General features: G+C 43.2%; 1 protein-coding gene across 6 annotated transcripts in view; it reads left to right on the plus strand.

Annotated features, from left to right (window-relative positions):
- Positions 1-21,477, plus strand: part of NEDD4L (NEDD4 like E3 ubiquitin protein ligase) — a 340,490-nt gene that overhangs the window by 256,082 nt on the left and 62,931 nt on the right. For all 6 annotated transcript variants that reach the window (XM_041739415.1, XM_041739414.1, XM_041739418.1 and 3 more), the window contains 6 exons: positions 2,221-2,271; positions 10,287-10,348; positions 10,511-10,613; positions 12,276-12,442; positions 18,544-18,676; positions 19,978-20,154. In XM_041739415.1, the coding sequence (XP_041595349.1) occupies positions 2,221-2,271; positions 10,287-10,348; positions 10,511-10,613; positions 12,276-12,442; positions 18,544-18,676; positions 19,978-20,154 (693 nt within the window). The remainder of the gene's footprint in view (positions 1-2,220; positions 2,272-10,286; positions 10,349-10,510; positions 10,614-12,275; positions 12,443-18,543; positions 18,677-19,977; positions 20,155-21,477) is intronic.

Below are 21,477 nucleotides of genomic sequence, written 5' to 3' on the forward strand. Positions count from 1 at the left end.
AGAGCCTGGACTCTGGAACCAGTCTGATCAGATAGGAACCTTGAAGAGGTCACACCCCTGTCTGGGCTCTAGGTTCCCTGTCTGTGAAATGGGCATCATATTAATGCCCACCTCCTACTGCTGCTGTGAGGATTAGGTGTGGCCTGAGCACACCACCTGCTTTGCTACCATAGCCCTTAGTGGCAGGTGCCTGCCCCAAATTGAAGGCACTTTACCAGTTTACAACTCTCATGACCTCTCCCCAGCAAAACAGCATGGGCATGTTAGGTGTTTTGTGAATGTTTATTAAGATGAACTTATATTAATGATGGGAGCGTAGCCTTTCAAAGATGGGAGGGTGTGAGACCCCTTCAGGTGAGCACACCTTCGGTTGTTTGCATCTGTGTCCTCCTCCTTCGCTGGTAGCAGAGGGGCCGGGGACAAGTGGCAGTAGCACCACTCACATCAGGTAGATGTCCAACTTAATGGTCGGTAGTCAACACACTTCTGGTTTTTGATAGTAGAGTCAACTAACATTCCCGCTGGCTTCGTAATTAAACCAGTCAACCAAAGAGCAGAAATGTCCCTCTGTCTCTTTAGACATCAACGATGCCTGCCTTCCCTGGACCTTCTGCTGACAGCTGCTTTTGTTCAGATCTACAGCATTAACGGGCACCCGTAGGTTTGCACTAGATGGGGTCTCTCCATGGTGGGTTTTAGCAGATGTAGCCAAGAAAATCAAAGGAAGGAGAAATCCCATCGTAAGGATTGGGGCTAGATTCATGCTTCACATACACCCAACCAGTGGTAGATGATATCTTACTCTCCTTCATGCATCATTTAGAGGAATAGGTAGCTTTCTAGTTAATCAAAATTTTTTAACTACCTAAAAGGAAGTCTTGAGCTTGCAGCAAAGCATTTCAATGAATCTTTCATATTTACCAGCTGCTGCTTTTTACAAGCAAGAAGAGAAGCTTTTCAAGTACATTTAAAAAGTAGTTTCTGTAAATTTAGAGAGTTCCTCGGTAAACCAGGGAAGAGTGAAAATAAGAGTCCAGGATTTGGGATTAGGAGTTTGGATTCTCTCTTGGGCTTTTCCTCAGACTAGCTGTGGAACAGGTCGGATTACACCCAAAAGAACTTTTGAGCTGTTAGGCATTTTGAATATGGTAGAAGCAATTACATGTTTTTATATGACAATAACAGACTTACACCCTGTGGTCACCTAAATATCAGAAGCTATGACACGAGCACCCCTACAGCAGGACATCGAGTCAGCAAGACCTATTGGACACCCTGCGGTCCAGGCTTGGTGACTCCTAAACCTAAATTATGACTTCCAGGTGACTCCCAGAGTCTGAAAAGGGGGCTTGTGCACTCCTCCTCCAAGTGAATCTCCTCTAGGTCTCAAGTCAGAAAGATGGATGCTGTGGGATAGGACAGAGTCAGGGGGAAGAAGGGCGGTATGTCCAGAAATGAACCAGCAGACTAATCCATGAACTTGGTTCCAAAGTAGTGTACTTGGAAGATTGAAAACTTGAGGCCATTTTTTTTGATGAGAAGTAATTTCTAAGATTTCTTAACAACTAGATTATTGTTTTTTCCCTGGACTCTCAGCTCCCAGGAAGCTCTTTACGGCACCATATTCGAATGTTCCCAACGTTTCATTACTGTCGTCTCTGTAAACTGGGCCAGCTGTGACCCCAAAGCCTCTGTGGACCCGAATGTCCCTTCCTTTACTGATTGCATGCTCCCCAATTCCAAGAGTTGATTTGTTTGTTTTCGGTTGGGTAGCAGACACACTGCAGGAGCTCAGGCAGCTAAAGATCTGGTGTACAAGGGCCTTGGACTCACGGGTCTCCAGGCAGTGGCTGTCTGCCACATGCCGGGGCCTCTGTCTTCTACCCATCCCTGCTGTACTCCAGTGTCAAGCCCTCCCCTTTGTCTCTATTAGTAAAGAAACATTTTTTTTTCATTGAAGTATAATTGACACACAGTATTACAGTTAGTTTCAGGTGTGCAACATAGTGATTGCACAAGTCTGTACATCATGCTTTGCTCACAAGTGTAGCTGCCGCCTGTCATACAGCACTGTTACTGTACCCTGGACCCTGTGCTGCATCTTCCATTGGAGACTCATCCCAGAAACACTGTATTAAAGAAACAGACCAAACATTTTTTAAGAATGCTGACACTTAATGGTTACATGAGGATATTAACTCTTTGCTCTTTTCTCAACAGACACGAGACGACTTCCTGGGACAGGTGGACATACCCCTTAGTCACCTCCCGGTAAGGACCATTACCTACCTGCTTTATGGTGCATGTTGTGAGCAGCGATTTCTAATGGATTCCGGTTAGGTATCTTTCAGAGCAATATTTCCTCAAGGCAATGGAGCAGGGTGGAATGAAGAGCATGTGGTCTAGTCCTGCCCCTTTCTAGAAAGTGGCCGTTTCAGGAGGATGGGAGAGAGCTTAATTGTAAAAACCAGCTGTATCTAAATCATCCAAGTATGCTTGTCTGCACCACCAGCTTCTGGTCTTCTTTTGTCACATCATATAAAACAGCTCCCTTTCTCTCTCAAACCCTCCTTCTTGTCATTGAAATGTCTTTACTTTCAAATTCATCCTTTGGGTCCATTCAGGCATTTGTTCCCTTTGTCTAGAATGACACACTCTATTTCTCTTGGGCTATATCCATATAAGCTAGTGCTTCCCAGATTTGGGTGTATGGCTTTTCTCAGGCAGCATGGAGACAAAAGATGCTGTGGGTTCTGAGTGAACTTGTCAGCTGGAAACACCCCCTCCAGCTTTAAAAACTGTACTGAGTTAGCCTGTGTGGTGTTGCTACCGTTCCTCTCTACTCAGATGAGTAGCAGAGCAGTTGGGGCTTTTGACCAATAATTGAGGCTAAAGATCTCTTCACGCTTCAGAGGGTAATCTAGGTAGAGTGGGGAAGCAGGACCTGAAGGCCGTGATGAAAGGCGGATCAGCTTGTAGTTCAGCTTTAGTTTTCTAGATAGTTCACTCCCTTATCCTAGCCCTTCTTCCTTTGGGCAGCACAGAGTGACTCTAGTAGCACCTAAGAGAGGATAAGTCAAATGTTTCTGCCTTCCAAGGGCATTTTGTTAATTTTTTTAATGCTTTGTTTGAGCAAAGAGCATAAATAACCTACAAACTAAAATGCCTTAAATCACCTAGTCTGCGTCTACCGCTGCATTGAAATCATGGCTATTACTGTATGTTAAGTACCAAGAAAGACTATGTCTTACCCAGGAAGCTCTGAAGATGTATTGTGAAGGCATGTGATAGCAAGCAATTTATTATTTACTCGGGGGAGCTATTAAGGAAGAAAGGTTTCAAGCACATTCCCTTCCGAAAAATTGGAAGCAAAAGTGATATTGTTAAAATATTTTTGTTTCTATATAAAAACCTGAAGCTCCAAGGTACTTGCAGAGAGTGCACGTGTGTGCATGAGACTGACTCCATAAGCCATCAGAAGCCTGATTCTCCTTTTAGAGTCTCAATGAGAGGATATAGAAGTCTCAGCATTGGAAAGGAAAGATTTCACCTGTTTCTACATCAGTTGGTCTTCTGTTTAGGCTCTTCAGGTTGAAACTGTAATCTCACAATTCGAGGCAGTGTTGGTTAGCCAGTTCTTTGACAGGTATCCATGACCACCTTTTTCCCTAACATAAAACCCAAATCTCAGCAAGGCAAATTTATGTACCTAATACTCTCTAAGAGGTATAAGTGGCATCTTTTAAGCAACCTGTTACGCCAATCCCTTGTTTGAGTGATTGAGTGCAAATTGGTTTTGAAAGGTTGGGTGGGACTCCCAGAGAATAGAAGTGTGTTCCTTTTCAGAGACCAAGTCAGTAGAGGGAATAATTTAGTTTTGGGTTTGGGTGGAGGCAAGAGTGAGCTTTCAAAGAAGGAAGTGGTGCCAGAACTGGAGGCTGGAACAGAAACCAGCCAATGAAAGAAAGTGGCCAGTGACTGCCTGGAGGGAACTGAGGACTTCTACATGACCTGAGCTGGTTGAGTGATGGAGCCACCCAGTTTGGGATCTGCCCAACCATTAGCTTACATTGGAGTGCGATAATCTCCACTCTACTAGCTTCATGGAGCCAACAGCAGTCTGGGAAGTGGACCACAGAGGAAGCAGAAGGAGAGGAATGAGGGTGCATTCTTCACCTTCCAAGTGGTGGAAGGACCCAGCCAGCATCTTCTGAACAGATGCAGCTTTGGGACTCAGGATTTGAGGTGCTGTCGTGTGTCCATTTGTACCTGAAAGGCACTCGTGGGAAAATTTCACAGTGTCCTTATATTTTGTAGATCAGAAATATGGGTGAGAGAAATGGATGTTAGCATTTGAATATATTTTGCAGAGTCAATGGCGGTCACTCTTTTCTTGATGGCTTCCTGAGTATTGTGGAAGCCTCGGGAGTCCATATTGGTCAACATCATCAAATTTTAGATAAAGAAAATTGTCTCATGAGCAATGAGAGAAGATACAAAGAGCAGTGATGTCGTGGTAGCGGTACATTTGCCATTGCCAACCTGTGCAAGCCTTTTCTGCGTTGAAAGTATTTGACAGAGTGTTTGATTATTAATTTTGTGCAGCCCTAGTAGCTGATAGAGAATATATTCCTTCAATAGCTGTTTGCTGACAGACAGGATTCTAGTCTCTGAGGAGAATCCAGGGAAGCAGCTTTCTCCCTCACGCCAGCCTGGCATTGTCGCTCATTACAGTAGCCACATGTGCCAGTTGGGCATTTGAAATGTGGCCGGTATGACTGAGGAGCCAAATTTATCATTTTATTTCATGTTAATTAAAATTTTAAAAGGCACCTGTGGCAGGTGGCACCATATTGGATAACACAGTGAGGGTGAAACAGTTCCCTGGCATGGATTAAAAAAAAAAAAAAAAAAGATTCAGATTCTCTTCTCCTCAGATAATAAGTATAGCTTTTATTTTTTATTTTTAATAATTACAGCTTTTAGAGGGGGTCCCAATCCCCCCCCACACTAATTACTTAGTGATTTTGCATTTCATTTTTCCCCCCTACCTGGACTGTTTCTTGCTATTTCTGTGCATCTGATATACCAAGAACGGTTATGTAGTAATAAAAAGCCCAGGTTACTTAAATCATTGAAACTAAAAAGAGGTGATTTTTTGTTATTTTTTTGAAATCTGTGTTAGCAGAACACCTAATTGCACGTGGCTCTATGTTAATGCACACACACATTTATTTATTTTAAGATTTTCTAAACCGAGAATGGGGCTTTATCTTACTGTCAATGATAATCAGGAACCTTTATTCCTTTAAAAGAAAAAAAAATCTCTGTCTTGATTCTGGTTTAAGAAGTTGCCTTCATTTGAATGAAGCTCTTTTCTAAATCAAGAGCCTCATGGAGCAGATCCAAGTAGCAGAACTAAACTTAGTGTAATCCCTCGTGATTGTTAAGAAATTATTTTTGATAGTTTAAATCCTAGTCTGTGTTTTGTGTATGTTTGCAAAATAAATATTTTAGATATAATAATTGGTGTTTGCTGAAGAAGCTTCTCCCTTGCTGATATTCTAGAGGCATATTGGCTCCATTGCCAGTGGATATTCGTGCCTGTTGTGTAAAACCTTGCTTTTAGGATCTTAGGAGCAGCTTACCTGAGCTGTCATGACTTGGCAGCTGTAAGTTCACTGACCGCAGGAAGACTGGAAGGTCAGGGCGACCCTGCCTCTCAGTGGACTAGTCCAGAAGCAGCCCCTTCCAGTGGTGCACAGCTTAAAGTTACAAGCACCTTGGCATCTTGGACCTGGTGCACACAGGTCCTGCTCGGCCTCCTGCCCGATGTTGGGTCCCTGGAGTAGTTGTGAGCCCTGCTGGGCCCTGTGGGCCATTGTGAGGGGCTGAGTTGGATTTCTGCCGGGGTGACAAGTAAAGGAGGCCCTCGGGACAGAGCGGGGGGCTGTGTGAGACCAGGTGTACCCTGCGTGTCAGTCACCACCTCAGTTACCCACCACAGTGGCCAGTGGAGCCCAGGGTCTGCTCCATCCCTGTCCCCTCAGCAGGGAAGAGTAAGGAGTGATCATGTGAAAGATCCCTCCGTGCTTCATACTCCTCACATGCTTTCAGAGGAAAGCGAGTAATTTTAGACTTGTGATTCACTTTCATCCTTCCTTGGCCCTCAGAGTTGGCTCTCCCAGTTTTATTTATGGAAGAAAACGTGGAAGGGGCACTGGGTGGCTCAGTGGTGTGAGCGTTTGCCTTTGGCACAGGTTGTGATCCCAGGGTCCTGGGATCGAGTCTCACCTATGTCTGTCTGTCTGTCTCTCTCTCTCTCTCATGAATAAATAAATAGAATCTTTAAAAAAAAAAAAGTTAAACATGGAAAGCAAGAGGACATGGGAGCTCAGAATGGGAGGGACCTCTCTTTCCTTTGCTCCCATTCCAGGTTTGCCACTCATCTTTCATACTTGTCCATTTTATTGGTTTTTGAGGGTGGGAGCAAGGAAAAGGAGGAGAGGGGGAATGGGGAAGAGCCAGTAAGGTTGGTGGCCCGACCTTTTATGCAGATCCAAGCATTAAGAAAACATCAGTTCATGTTCACACAAGTCTCCAAAGGTCAGGCTTTAAAAGATCTCTCCAGAATGGTTGAGTCGAACCTGGGAGATGGGCGAGTCACCCTGGTAACCTTAAGAAGTTAGTCATCCTTCCTGGGCCTCTGCATTGACACCTGTAAAAGGAGGCTTGTGCTAGATGACACCGAGTTTCCACCCCGCTCTGTGAGAGCGCGTCTCTGCTGCTCTGTGGCTCCCTGAGCAGAGGCACCGGCGACCATGATGACGTGCGTGTCACCTGGGAGACTCGGGCGGCAGGGCTGGCTGGAATGGGGGGTGGGGAACACACCATCCCTAAGCTCAGCCGTGACTCTCATTCTCTGGCCGATTTTTCCATCTGTCTGTGAAGTTCAATGTGGCGGTGGGGGTGTCATGTCAAAAATTTCATGACTTTTATGTTCAAGTGCTAGGACTTCAAGCTTATGATTTGCTTTTAGTAATTACTTAGATACAGAACCGCTCCAAGACCCGTATTAACAACAGAAGGACGTTTCCTGGCAGGTGTTTGCCTGTTAGGCCTCTGAAATTTTTCTCGCATCTTCCACTGTGTCGCCCCAGCGCACCCAGCGCACTCAGCTACAGAAGCTCTGGATCCGTGGGAAACAGCCGTGGTACAGACAGCTAGTTTAAGAACAGTAATTTCTCCTGTTTTAGTCAAGTGCTGCTCGGGGCCACCATCAGGGTAGCTTTGGATTTCAGTTTTCGAAGCACTTTCAGGGTGATGGTATTGGTTTTAGCACCTTAGCTGTGCTTGAAGGCGACTCAGGTGATAAGCACCTGTGCCGGTAGCAAGGTCATGGTTCCTGCTCACCTGTAGAATTCAGCAGCCTGGAGCTTCAAGGGACCTCAGATGCTGTTTGTCTGCTCCCTGTGTTTTACGGATGAGGATACCTGGGACCAGACCTGAGTCTCCAGCACTGATCGGTGATGTAGTCAAGAGCCTGGGCGAGGGGTCAGAGGGGGCTTACTCTAAGGCTTGGGGGCTTTTGGTTTTGAGTCTAGCGTCCTGATGATTCTGTTGGCTTCCATTTGCCCACAAAGCTGGTTAACTCCCTGTATGTTAAGCGGTTGCGGTTCTGCTGAAAGCTACTACCCTCTTTAAGATGAAAGTGCTGCGCGTCCAAAAGATTTTCTTTGGAATGGCCAGTGTCCCAGAACAGGAAGCAAAAGCGTCCACTTTGCCCAGTAATTCCATCAGCATCAGCCTGTTTGAGATGGCTTTCTACCAGTGCTGTCCTGGGAACCTCCACTGGGCTTTTTTCCAGCAAATAGGATCAAGTGGACTGTGGGATAATGCCAGGAAGAGTCCTATCACTCTCTACAAGATCACCATCTTGTTCACATGCAAAAATGTCCATGGAGGTGGATTTTCATTTTTAACGCCCTGCCTTTTGTTGGAGCACGTTGAGGTGGCAGTACTCACGAGTGACAGGCAAATGAAGAATTAGCTGACGATGATAAGTGGCCAGCGTGTGTGAAGTGAGCCAGGCACCCTTGCAAGGGTTTAATCCTCACAGCAGCTCTCTGAGATCCTGTTACAGCCCCACTTTTTTAGATGAGGACACTGAGGCATAGAGAGGTAAGGGGCTTGCCCTTGGCCACATGGCTCTGTCCGTAAGGAAGCCCGGACGCAGACCTAGAAGGTCTGCCTCTTGATGGTGTGGTGGTTGACATTTAAATTGCACAGCGTGTGGACGGGTTCATTTTCAGATTAGTTCCTCCAAGCTCTGTGGTCCCCTCTGCTTATTGTCTCTTGCTCTCTGCTGATCTTAGTGCCCTCCTGCCTGCTTAAGGACCTGGTAGGTTTGTTCTTGCTCATTTCCTCAGCTTGAACTACCTACCCTTCCTCCCAATCCGGCCCCTGTCCGGACTTGCCCATTCATCTCAGAGTGGACCACACATCCCCAAACTATTTGATCTCCAAGTGAGAATCCGTGTCTGCCCTCCACCCTGGGTCCCGTGGAACATCATCTCTACACGTTAGTGAATTTGTCACACCCGAGTTCAAGTTACCTGTTGATACCATGGCCCCTGCTATATACATCCTTGTAACTCTAAGAGAAGGCACCATGTCGTAGCCACGTCCTTCATACGGGTATTGTTCTAAAACCATTTGTGGTTGAATAAATGCGAAAGGGAAGAAATGGAATAGTATTCTTGATTAATAAATTTTCTGTAATAAGTGGTATATATTTGGAAACATCTTTTTTTCAGAAAATGTTTCCAAAATGGCTAACTTTATTGCCTGAAAGAGGACTGCCTAGAGAATCTGACTGACATCCTTGGTGACAGTGAATTTTCATGGCCTCTACAATTTACTATAGCTCAGATGAGTTAATCAGCTACTTGTACAAGTGCCTGCTTTGCACCAGGCAGGATTCTTGGCACCAAGGATTTCATGGTGAGCAAATCCAAGTCTCTGATCTCATGAGTTTAGTTCTGAAAGTGATAGATTACAAATTCATTAATAAATAAATGAGCAAGATAATTTCAGATAACAAAAAGGGGGAAGATAAACCAGGATGCTCTGATAGAGGACAGTAAGGGAAGGCTAATCGTGGCCGTTAGGATGCAGCATCTGAGGATATGATCTGGGATCTCATACCTGGTTGCAAAGTGGAGCCAGCCGAGGCCATTTCAAGGCAGAGCTGTCCAGCAGAAGGACCTGCTAGGGCAGGATTGGACTTGAAATGCACCAGGAGAGATGAGGCCAGTACTGTTGGAGCAAGGGGTGAATGGAAAGACTGGCTCACGGTGAGGTTATAGGTAGTGAAAAGCCAGGTTATGTTTAACCTTCTAGGAAAGAATTTTCAGTTTATTGTAAGCAGAGTAGGAAGCCATTGGAGTTTTATGTAGGGAATGACATAAAACCTATAACATTTCAAATAGAAATGCGTACATACACACCCCCCTGGGAAACAGTCAGTAAATCATAAAACCATGGTTTGTCTCTCTTGCTATAAATACTTTATATTGTTGCTAATTAAAGAGCCTAGGCATTTGAGGTTTTGCTATGTATAGTATTTAAAAATTAATGAAATAGTAACGTTTATTTTTACAACTGCCGCCTTGATTTGACCGATGAATTTTGCACAACAAAATGAGGACTGATTTCTTTAAAAAAAAAAAAAAAAAACACAATTACATTGTATAGCTCCGTGAAGTAAGTGCCAGCAAGGGGCTGATTGATGGCACTACCTAAACTGGTCTCCGTGGAGGGGATAATCTTTAGGCTGGTGATATGATACTTTAATGTTAAAAATAAAGCAAAATTGCCTTCACAGGCATATTTTCCTGTTGACTCCATTTTTAGGTTTCCTGGATCACAGGGACAAGAAGGCACCAGTGACCACTGGTTCTCTGAAATTAATCATCAGTGAGATTGAGGCCTACACCCTGTAGTTAGAAATTAGACTTGGCAGTGACGACTGTAATTTTGTCATTTGTCGAAGGCTGGGGTTGGCTCCTAAAAATGGGTGTTGATGGTGACATCTAGTGGATCCTGGGTAGATAAAGTTTTGTGACCTATACAAGAATTACTCATCAAATACTGGTTGAAGAACCAACCCCATTTTCACCTTTCCCACATTCAAACACAAGAATGTGGGTTCTCTGTAACCCAGTTTGGTGTATCTAAAATTTGACACTATCAGGAGTTTTGAAACTTGCTTTTTCTTCCAATAGACTGAAGATCCGACCATGGAGCGACCCTATACATTTAAGGACTTTCTCCTTCGACCAAGAAGGTGAGGCTTTGGGGTGCAGATGTCCTTCATGCTTTGGTCTTTTGTTTTCTCTAAGGAAGACTTCAGCTTCTTTTCCTTTTGTATCTTTTTAAAATGTCCTCATAAATATGAAAGATGTAACCAAGTAATATCCTTTATAACCAATTTTCTTCTGTTACGCAGTCATAAATCTCGAGTTAAGGGATTTTTGCGATTGAAAATGGCCTATATGCCAAAAAATGGCGGTCAAGATGAAGAAAACAGTGAACAGAGGGATGATATGGAGGTAAGTTGTGGAGCTCCAGGCCTTGATCTGTTTACCTTGCCCAAGATCATACTAATACTTCATTTAAGCCTTTATAACAAGGAAATAAAAGTGGACAGACCTTAACTATGAACAAACTCACCTGGATCTTTGAACCAGTGACCCTCTACCAATGTGGTTAGCTTTAGTTAAAAAAAAAAAAAACTACACACAAAAGATAAGCTTTTCATTTTATGTTACAGCACTGATAATTGAAGAGTCTCCTCTTTATAAAATGCTGTACCCACATTTCACAAGCAGCCCCCACCCCTGTGTGAAATTCTGCTCACCATATTTCATCCTCTTATTTCTTTGGACTTTCAGCCCATTGTAAATGTGCTCATAGCACTTGGAATTGCTTCAAAGTGGATGAAATGATTGCGAAAAGCTTTTCCAAGTTTCTTAGGCGTTGGGCCAACAGGTGTTGCATTAGGAAAGCTCTCGTCTAGAAATACCATTTTGGAATTAGCTGTCCAGAGGATCTTTTCTTCCCTCCTGGCATAGCTACCTTTTATAACTCCTTAGTCACAGACCTACATCGTGGATGCCATTGTACCTTCCCCGAGCATGCTTCATACAGTGCTGTTGTCTCCTATGGTTCTGAAAATGTGCATTACACCGGGCCCCTCTGGGGCTTACTCGCACATCTGTTTGCAGCTGTGGCATATACGTGATTCGTGAATTATGTGTTATGGGCAAGTGATCGGAACCCTCCCCAGGCCAAGTGGTCATATTTCTGGGCAGTGTTTCACTCGTGCACTTTCTGTCTATGGGGAGGAGCGAAGCGGGTGGTAGGCATGTATGAATGTTAAGGTTTCATAAGCACATCGACAGATTTTTATCTCAAATCCAAGGAATTTTTTACACTCTTGTAGCTTTCCAACTGCACTAACCAGTGAATTAATTTTCCAGTGACTTTACTCGGGGATGTTAGGAGGGAATACTTAATGCCTAAAATATGTGTTGCAAAAATGCAACTCTTAACTCTGGTACCATGAAGCCTTTATGGGGCGGCGGCAAGTGGGAAGGGCCGAAGTGGACGGCAGCTTCCCAGACTTCTGCTCTCATGGTTGTACCTGATGCAGAGGGGGAGCCCGATGGCCTTCCAGAGCCTGCCCCGGTGCCATCCTCCCTGGGGAGCCCACCTCCTGGCCCCTCGTGCCGTGCTCTGTCAACAACACACATGCAGCATGGCCTATCGCCCCGGCTCCCTCTTACCTTATGGAGGTGTCGAAAAGACAACAGTTGGAACATGACCCATGTCTCTGGCATGACTCCGTACCGCCCTGGAGGCCTTCAGGTCAAAATAACAAACCTGAATGTGAAAAGAGAGTAACGTGACTTAACACAACAGACCATACATATCCAAAGCTGTGTTGCTCTGTACAGTGAGGTCAAGTTCGAAGGCAGCACAATTACTTGGTCATTGCTCAGAGTTTATTGAGACTCTTCTAGAATTGATTTTTCTTTCTTTCCTTTTTTTTTGGCCCTTTTTGGGAATTTCTTCACACATGGCATGTGAAGCTACTGAAAGAGCCAGAGTGCAAAGAAATAAGGATAAAGGACCCAGAGCACAGGGTGGTGGTTTTTCCTCCCATGTAAAGGGCCCGCCCCAATGATCTTCATTTGCTTTTTATTCCATAGCATGGCTGGGAGGTTGTGGACTCGAATGACTCGGCCTCTCAGCACCAGGAGGAGCTTCCTCCACCCCCACTGCCCCCAGGCTGGGAAGAGAAGGTGGACAACCTTGGTCGTACCTATTATGTCAACCACAACAACCGGACCACCCAGTGGCACCGACCAAGCTTGATGTGAGTACTGTCCCGTGGGCAGGAAGGCATCCCCACACTCTGATGTTGGCACCTGGTGGCTCTTTGGGGCAAGAGGAGAAATCAATCCTGTATCAGAAAAAGCGTGTGGTTGTTTGCAGAGGTTGTTGCAGAACCGGGTTCCTCTTCATTTCATTAAAGAGCACAGAAACCCGTCAGAATTCACATGTGATAAAGCAGCAGCTCTTGCCTTTGTATCCTATTCGCCTACTTGAAGTATGAACTGATTCGTTTTATCTTTTTATATAGGCTCATGAATACAGAGGTTATTTCTCCCGGATTAATCATAAGTACAGTGATTATATCAGTTCCCTCCTCTTCATCTTCCTTTCCTGACCTAGAAAGAAAAACAGCAGTCGGATTAGCTATGCAATTTTCTCTCAAGTTTTTAGATTATTTATTCCCTTTAGTTATTTGATTTGGAAGTGCAACTTATTTTTTTCCTTTTTGGGAAATTTATAAATCACCCCCTTGATCTAACTAGACACCCAGGGGGAGGGCTGCAAACTCAGAATTAGTCATTACTGTTTATTCTCATCCCTCACCAGCCTCAGGGATGTAGTGAATTGATTACTGTTTTGTTCACAGAGCAATTTTGTATTTGATGGTAGAAAGTAAACACTAGTTAGACCTCAGCTACATTAAAAAAGGATTTAAAGCAGCTTGTTTTTAAATCATAGTATACAGCAAGGCCTAAAACTAATAGTATGCAATAAAAGGCAAAACAAAATAATTGAAGGAAAAGGAAAAAATTATCTTTGAAAATTTGAGCTCCCTAGCAGCCATGACAAGGAGGGTAATTATCGGTGAGTTATGTAATTTTTAATATGTAATAAAAGCAAGTATATTAGGTGAGATCATTTTCTCTTTCACCCATGCTCTGAAAGAAATTTGCTAATGATGGTTTATATATAAATGGTATTAGCAGTGTGATGGATGGTGTTGTCAGCAAGCCTTTTTATCTTTAGAAGTTACAGAGATATTCCGCGTATAACCATGGGTGGGGAAGGTAGCCAAGAAATTTGAGGCTTCCCAAATCTGCATCAGTGAATCCAGTCCTTCCTAAGCCCCCAAGTGGGTTCCTATGGATATCAGCTGTGCTTGGTCAGCGTTAGCTCATTATTCACAGGACAGTGTAAATATCCAAACATCCAGATGATAATGAGCTGCTCTTTGTTGTAATTTTTTTTCCATAGAAACATAAATGGAAATGGGTTTAGTTAATTCTTCTATTTGTATTCTATTTTTTACTATTTCCATTTGATCAGTGACCATAGCTATTGTGAAACTAATTTAAGCCATTTGACTACTCTAGCTAGTTGTAGTTTTTTTTTTTTTAAAAAAAAGGAACCCCCCCCCCCCAACTTCACTACATGTAGTGATCAGGTATCTTGAATCAAGATTCTTGGTAGCCATACCCTAAATGAAGCACTCTTACCTTCCTTTGCTAAGCATCACTGGACATACAGCACTCTGTGGGGACCAGAGTGTCCTATGACCTCTGTAGAAAAGGGACTAACAGCAGTTTACAAAGAAATACTGGTGGCTGATACATATATGGAAAAAATACTCGTCTTCATTAATAATCATGCAGTCTGAAGTCTCTTCCTTTGGCATAAATGGAAACCCTTGCTTACTCTACCTCTCAGAGTTGTGAAACTCCAATGAGGAAATTCTTGAGAAGAGACTTCATATGTTTTTGTAAACATACCACCTTGGTGGCAATGTCCCAAAGAACTAAACCAAAACAAGAGAGATCATTTGTACAGTGCTAGCTCATCAGTTGTCCAGAGAGACATGGGAAAAATGCAACTCTTAATCCAAGTTCAGGTTCACATGTAGTTTAGGGAGTGGTCAGTGGTGTGACTGTCCCCATCCGTGAGGAGCTATGCCAAAGAGGCTGAACCAGGAAGGACGTCAGCCCAGCTCAGGTGGGGCCCAGGGAGTTGCCTCCTTCCCAATGGGCATGGCTTCTAGAAAACAAGAGAGAAGTTAGATATGAAGAGTTCGTTTCCACCATAACTTCTTCATCCCATCTGAACTGTCTGGAGAATTGGAGGTTCTTTCTCCTTAACTTAGCGTGGTTTGGCCAGAAGCCCTCAAGCCTTCCAGAGTTATTTCAGAGTATCGTTCTAATTTGAAAACAATTGTTTTCATAATTCCATTTTTATAGAATACTGCTGCACGCTTTGGGGGGGAAATTGGTATTAAGTGTCTTTATTAAGAGGCTCTTTCTGAGGATTTCCTCAGAAATTTTCTCATTTGAGACAGTGATGACCGCGTGTTAAAGTGAAGGAAAGATTTTTCCTTGTGGCTCCCGTCTTTCCCAGTTTGCTAGGCCTGTGCTCCAAACTTCAACCCCCTGAATAATCTTCAGTGACGGCTCGTTGCCCTCCGGCTGTTCTTGCAAGGTCCTTCTTCACCCTGTCTCTTGCCAGATTCCCACCCACAGTCATAAACCCCCAGTGCATTGAGTGGCCAGACCATATGCAGCTGCTTTCCGATTACTCTCTTCTTGGCCCTGTGGATGCAATAATGCACTCCCCCCACCACCACCCAAAAACCGAAACAGAACTAGAATGTCCCCTTCTGGCTGCCTTTAGAGGTCAGCTGCTCTACCTTCCTCCAGGAGAACTGTACTTGTGTTCAGGTCCCCCCTGGAAGGCGCATGCTTCCGCTCTCGTAGCATGGAGCACGTAGTACTCGGGTTGCCACTCTGGGCCAGGACAATGTTTTCTTACAGATCTACCGTCTCAGTGCCTGGCACAAAGTAGGAGCTCAGGAAAGTACTTATAACTGAATGAATGACACAAATGAATCCCTTCTGAAAGTGATTATAGGCACACGGTTTAGTGAAGCATCTAGGCCTGGATATGGAACCTCAGGATGGAAGGCTGGCCACAGAGTGCTCCCAGCTCTCTCAAGTCTGAAGGTGGCTTTTAAAACAATCCTAATTTTAGAATTCTCCTTGACCCTATTTTCAATGTCAACTGTAAGCTTTTTGCTTCAAAAAACACAATTTTATGGGTGCCTGGGTGGTGTAGTCAGCTAAGCACCGACCCTTGGTTCCGGCTTCGGTTATGATCTCGGGGTCCTGGGATCAAGCCCTATGTCAGGCTCTGCGCCCAGCACATAATCTGCTTGAGATTCTCTCTCCTTCTGCCCTTCCCACTCGTGTTTTCTCTCTTTTTAAAAATAAAAATCTTTTAAAAACACAGTTTTAAAAACACGTTGAATGAATGGAATTAAGGTTGTGAATGAAGAGGAACTTGGGAGACTCAAAGGCTTAACTCTGTTCCCTCTTTCCAAAATGCTTTATACGACTTCTCTCTTAGCAACCGTGTAATCGTGTATCAGTAACTCCATTCATTATTACAGTCCCTAATGTGTGTGAATGTGAGTGATCTGATACATTGATGTTAATTGGCACTGAACTTGATAAACTGATGGATTTATCCTGCCTCTGTCCACTTGTATATTTCCCTTGAAAGTCAAATAAAGAAAATATATATGAAATTAATGACTGAAGAAAATTGAAATAACCATTTCCTACAGTATTTTCTTGCCCCTAATAAAATCATTTTCCCTTTTAATCTGTCAGCTCAGAAATATTTTTAAATGATCACCTTCCCATTAGTGACTCTTTAAATTTCCACTTTCATCAACCCTCTCATTCCGTTGCTTAATGACATGCAAAAGGTCTCCTCTTCAAAACATTTTCACTTTATCACTGAAGACCCTAAGAGCCTGTAGTTGGAATGTCAAAATCAGAAGTCTCTTCTCTATGCTATTTAGTGATTTCTGGTTCACACCCAATTACTAATTATATGAGCATGTGGAATAAGGAAGATTTGTGTGATTGATTTTAAATGCTCTTTTTAGAAAGTAAGTCCTTCTCGGAATAATGGAATTTTATGTATTTCTAAGAGATATAAAATGCAGGCATAGTGCTACTAAAACCCCATTTCTTCTCAACATCTCAGAAGTCCCTGTAACAGAGCAAGCATGTAATAGGTCCTGGCACATAGCATGCAAACATTAATCACTTAGTGTTGACTGAATGAATATTAACTGACCTTTCAAGTGAAGATTTACAAATTTGATGAAACTTTTATACACGTATTTTTAATATACATAAAGTATTTTAAAATAAGGGCCCCTGGCTCAGTTAAGCGGGTGACTCTTGATTTCAGCTCAAGTCATGATCTCAGAGTCATGAGATTGAGCCTACAACAGGACTCTGCACTCAGTAAGGAGTTTCCTTGAGATTCTCTCACCCTCTCCCTCTGCCCCTCCCCCTGCTTGTGGGCCTGTGCATGTGCGCTCACTCGCTCTGTCTCTCAAAAAAAAAAATATTTTTTAAAGGGCCTGTCATTAGAAAGCAATAATGCTTCCATCCTTAATGAAAAGGGAAAGGATAATGTCAACTTTCTCTGCCTTCTTAGACACTACTAAAATATTTTATATATATCATGAAGAATTAATTCTCACTTTCTAAGTATTTTTCTGTTCCATAATAACTTACTACTCTTTATAATCATTATGTGTTTAAGAATTGAAAGTCGTATAAAAATCAATCACTGTGACAACACAAAAATCACAAATGTGATACTACATTTTCTAACCCGTCCAACAAAGTGTCATTTTTTTTTTCATTTTGTTTTGATTCAGTTTCAGAAATGTATTAGTACCTTTCCCTGTCCTCTGATTTTAGCTATTTTCTCTATAGCCATAGTTTTGTCCATTTTTCTGAAGGTACTTCAGGGTGCTATTCTAGTTTAGTTACACTTCAGTATAACTAGAAAATAGGCAAGGTTTTTATTAGATTTCCAAAGTTTATGTACTGGGGACAAGGGTACAGTAAAACTTCACTGATTCAGATTTTATTAAGTAATTGTCATTCTGATGTGGATTAAGTGGAAGCTAACTTTTATACTACCATGTTTACCAGCAGTTCTAATGTAAAGGTGTTTGTTGGAAGTACTTAAACTCTCTGAGAAACAGACATGAAAGAGTCACCTATTTACTTGCGTGTGGTGCTATTTATCTCAAACTATTCACTATTACAGGAGCCCAACAGGCTTTTTATTGGGATGTAGTATAAGTTAGCTTCAGAGCCTATTAGAATATTTTAAAAGCTGTGTTGTAGGAAGAATCCATAAGGACGGCCCATGATTAATAACTATTTAAATTAGTCTGAAACAGTGTTTTCAAATATTTTGAAAGGTTAACTTGCAACATCACTTCCGTTAAGTAAATTAGGGTGTCGTCTTGAGAGTGAGTTTTCTCTGAAAAAACGTTTTGACGTTCAAATTTCTACTCTAAAAGCCAGCAAGTAGTATTTCTCTCAAAGGATGATTGCCTCTAATGTACTACCAAAGTATTCAAGATCGAATTGATGCTTTCAGGTCCTGAATCAAGAGAGATGACACAGAAAAATAGAACATGAAGTTATAGTGTTCTTCAAATCCCTCTTGATTTGGGACATGATACCACCTGATGTTTGAATTTTAAGAAGTGGTTTAATAGGGAGAAATGCAGTGTCATGATTCAGAGATCCCATCAAAGCGAGATCCAGAGCAGCCAAAAATCACGCATGTTGGATGAGGAGCACTTCTCTCCACATCCCAGCTTTGAGTTTGTACTGTTTCTACGCTTCGGCCAGTGGTTAACGACCAAGGGTTTGCTGCTTGTCATTGCTAGCCCAGAAGGCTCGCGATGGCTGGCCCCAAGTCTGTGGCCTGTCCTTCGAGAAGCCTGCCTCTCACTAGAACAAATGACTGCAGGTCTGTGATTCCTTAAATACTAAAGTACCTTTTGCAATATGTGCTTGGTAAATACTCAGAACATGGTGACTGATGCATTTAAACCCTGCATCTGTTTGATTGACCCGAACCCTCCTCCCACTGTGCTTTAGCCAGGCTGTCGTGGGGGAGACTCCTCCCGCTGCCTGTCCGGGTTGGACGTGACAACACTGACGTTTTAGTGGCCGTGAGGCCCCTGGAGCGCATCGGATTGTTGTCAGGGCGTCGGTGACCAACGCCGGCCCTCCTGTCTCCCTTCTCCTCGCCCCCTGCTCCCAGGGATGTGTCCTCTGAGTCCGACAGCAACATCAGGCAGATCAACCAGGAGGCCGCGCACCGGCGCTTCCGCTCCCGCAGACACATCAGCGAGGACCTGGAGCCTGAGCCCGGCGAGGGCGGAGATGGCCCAGAGGTAAGCGGGCCCCACGCACCCCTCGGCAGCCCCCCTCTGACTCCAAGGCCTGGTCCTACAGCTGATTGGTGACCATCGGGGTATTAATTGATTCAGGATGTGCTTATGAAAGTCATGTTTGATGAATACCTGTATCTGCTCATTACCAAAGGGAAATGGCCTTATTTGTAGTGCTGAAAATCTTCAGATGTTTTCACTTTCTAATTTACTTTTCCCCCAGAGCCTACCTGTACTGTAGGTAGGCAACGTGGTTGTCGTATGTCAGCAATTGAATGAGCCCTGTAACTTGTGTGGGTACCACGTACTTTTACTGAGTGGTTTTGATATCAAAAAAAGAGATTTGTTAGCAAGAAAATTGAAATTTGGGTGAATTTAGAGAGGTTTAGTATTTTTCCCCTTAAATGTTTACGGTAAATTACTGCAGGGATATTATGAATTGAACGACAAATTAGCAATTACCATAACTTGCATGCAGCCTTAACTCTGTCTGCTTACTAGAAATCCATCCTTTTTAGGCCACGTGTTCTGAAGAAGATCATTCATAAGATGTTCCAGTGTTCAAAATTGGAAAAGCAAAATTAATGATAATAAATTCACTGAAAGTTACTTAATAGCACTGTTTAATTGCAGTTTATAGCATCTCGGCTGTTTTCATGGACTCCTCAGCAGTTAGAGTAAAAGAAACTCATGAAAATCGGGAGTGAATCCCTGAGAACATTTTAACCCATATGTGGGGTAGCTAGCGCTAGAAGCGGGTCACTGCTCAGAGAGGTGGTATGATAGAGTGGTTAAGAGGACGCCTGGGGGGCTCAGTCAGTGAAGCATCTGCCTTCGGCTCATAGTCCTGGGATCCAGCCCTACATCACGCTCCCTGCCTGCTTCTCCCTCTCCCTCTGTATCTCCCCCCGCTCGTGCACGTGTGCGTGTGCGCGCTCTCGTGCTCGCTCGCTTGCTCTCTCTCTCTCAAATAAAGAAAAAATAGAAATAAATAAATAAAATGGTTAAGAGTATACAGCCCTTAGAACCAGGTTTCCTTGGATCTGTTCCTGGCCCTGCCACTTCCTAGCTGTCTTCTCTCTGGCAGGTTACTCTCTGTGCCTCAGTTTCCTCATCTGTGAATTAGGATACAGTTCTTCTGTGAATTAGGGTACACATCTTCCTCGTGGTTTTGGAGAAGATTATGTGCCTAAGTGCTCAGTAAATGTTAATTCTAGTTATTATAATGGTTATTGTTGTTGGCAAGGTGACGAGAGGATCGCTCGTTCCTGCCATTTACCCCAAAGTCTCATTCCTTGTGATAGCCTTGGGAGACCATCTCCGAAGAAGTGAACATCACGGGAGACCCCCTCAGTCTGGCGCTGCCCCCACCACCATCCTCTCCAGTATCTCGGACCAGCCCTCAGGAGCTGTCTGAGGAACTGAGCAGAAGGCTTCAGATCACTCCAGACTCAAATGGGGAGCAATTTGGTTCTTTGATGGTAAGTAATAGTCGGTTGAATGAGAAGTTCAGCAAATACTTAATCACTTCTTATTGCTTTAAGAGAATCTTATATGCAAATAAAGACCAAGGTTCTCCAGCTCCCAGAGAACTCTGACAGGTTCCCTAAGTTCCTCCTTTTCTAGGAGGACAATACCAAAATTAGTCCAAGCAGGTGAGGATCTTTCTTGATTTGTAAAGAACTCAAGCAAATAAGAGTCCACGACTTCTATTATTATCAGCTTTAACCCTGAATTTCTTTTCCTAGTCAAACACTCATAAATCGTACCTTCATCGCAAAGGTGATATTTCACGCTGAGACCTAAGAGACATTGGACCTCTTAATTAGTCCTCTTAATTAGTCCTCTCTGCACACTTTACCATCCTCATTTCACAGCTTGAAGGCATGATGTGGAAGGGACCCATCCAAGACAAAGTTAGAATGGGAGATGGAATACCTCCCCTAAGTCCCAGAGTACAAGTCCTCAAGAAAGATTAGGAAGTTGTGGCACAGACCTCAGGGTAGCAATTGAACTTGGGTTCTCAACCATCAGGGAACCTCTTTCTAGAAACTTTGGGTGGGGCCACCCCCCATTGAGAAGCAGCAAAACCAGTATGAAGACCTCCATGTTTGACAACACAAAATGTGCAGAAAAATCCATAGAAAAACACCTGCTTGTATGTAAAGTTGAGAACAAACAACTGAATGTTTCTCGAAAAGTTGAACTTTAAAAATGTGTTATAGTAAATAACAGTCACTCCACTGAAAACGGCATCCTAGCAAAATAGTCATTATTAGAACCAAATCAAATATAAGTGGATGGGAGGACCACATCAAATGTAAAAGCAAGTAAATGTTCACAAAATTGTTAGTGTTTTTATTTAAAGACTCCATTGGCCCATATTGTGTGAGCTGCAGTGAGTACTCAATTAATTTGAGTTTATATTATAATTCTGTAAGTGTTTTTCAGAAAGAGAAATATCACAGAGATGAAAATTTAATTCTAAAAGGGCAAGGGAAAAATTACATGTGGGATATTTGAATTGATGAAACTGTTGCTATGGAAACAACAGAAGCAATGAAACCATATATTTAAAACCTATAAAAGGTAGTAAGTAGTGCAGGAGCCATAGCAATTTTCCACCTCTAATCTACCAAGTAAAAAAAATCATAATTTTCTTTAGCATTAAGTTAGCATCTCCAGTTATTTGTGTGAAGACTTGCCTGCATTTAATTATTCCAAGTGTATGGAATACCCTTAAGATCCAAGTTGGAGGGTCAGTATTATTTTAAGATTGTGTTGAGTTTGACTCAGCTGTTAGG

This window comes from Vulpes lagopus, chromosome 24 (genome assembly GCF_018345385.1).
Source record: "Vulpes lagopus strain Blue_001 chromosome 24, ASM1834538v1, whole genome shotgun sequence".
In the NCBI taxonomy this organism is placed as follows: Eukaryota; Metazoa; Chordata; class Mammalia; order Carnivora; family Canidae; genus Vulpes; species Vulpes lagopus.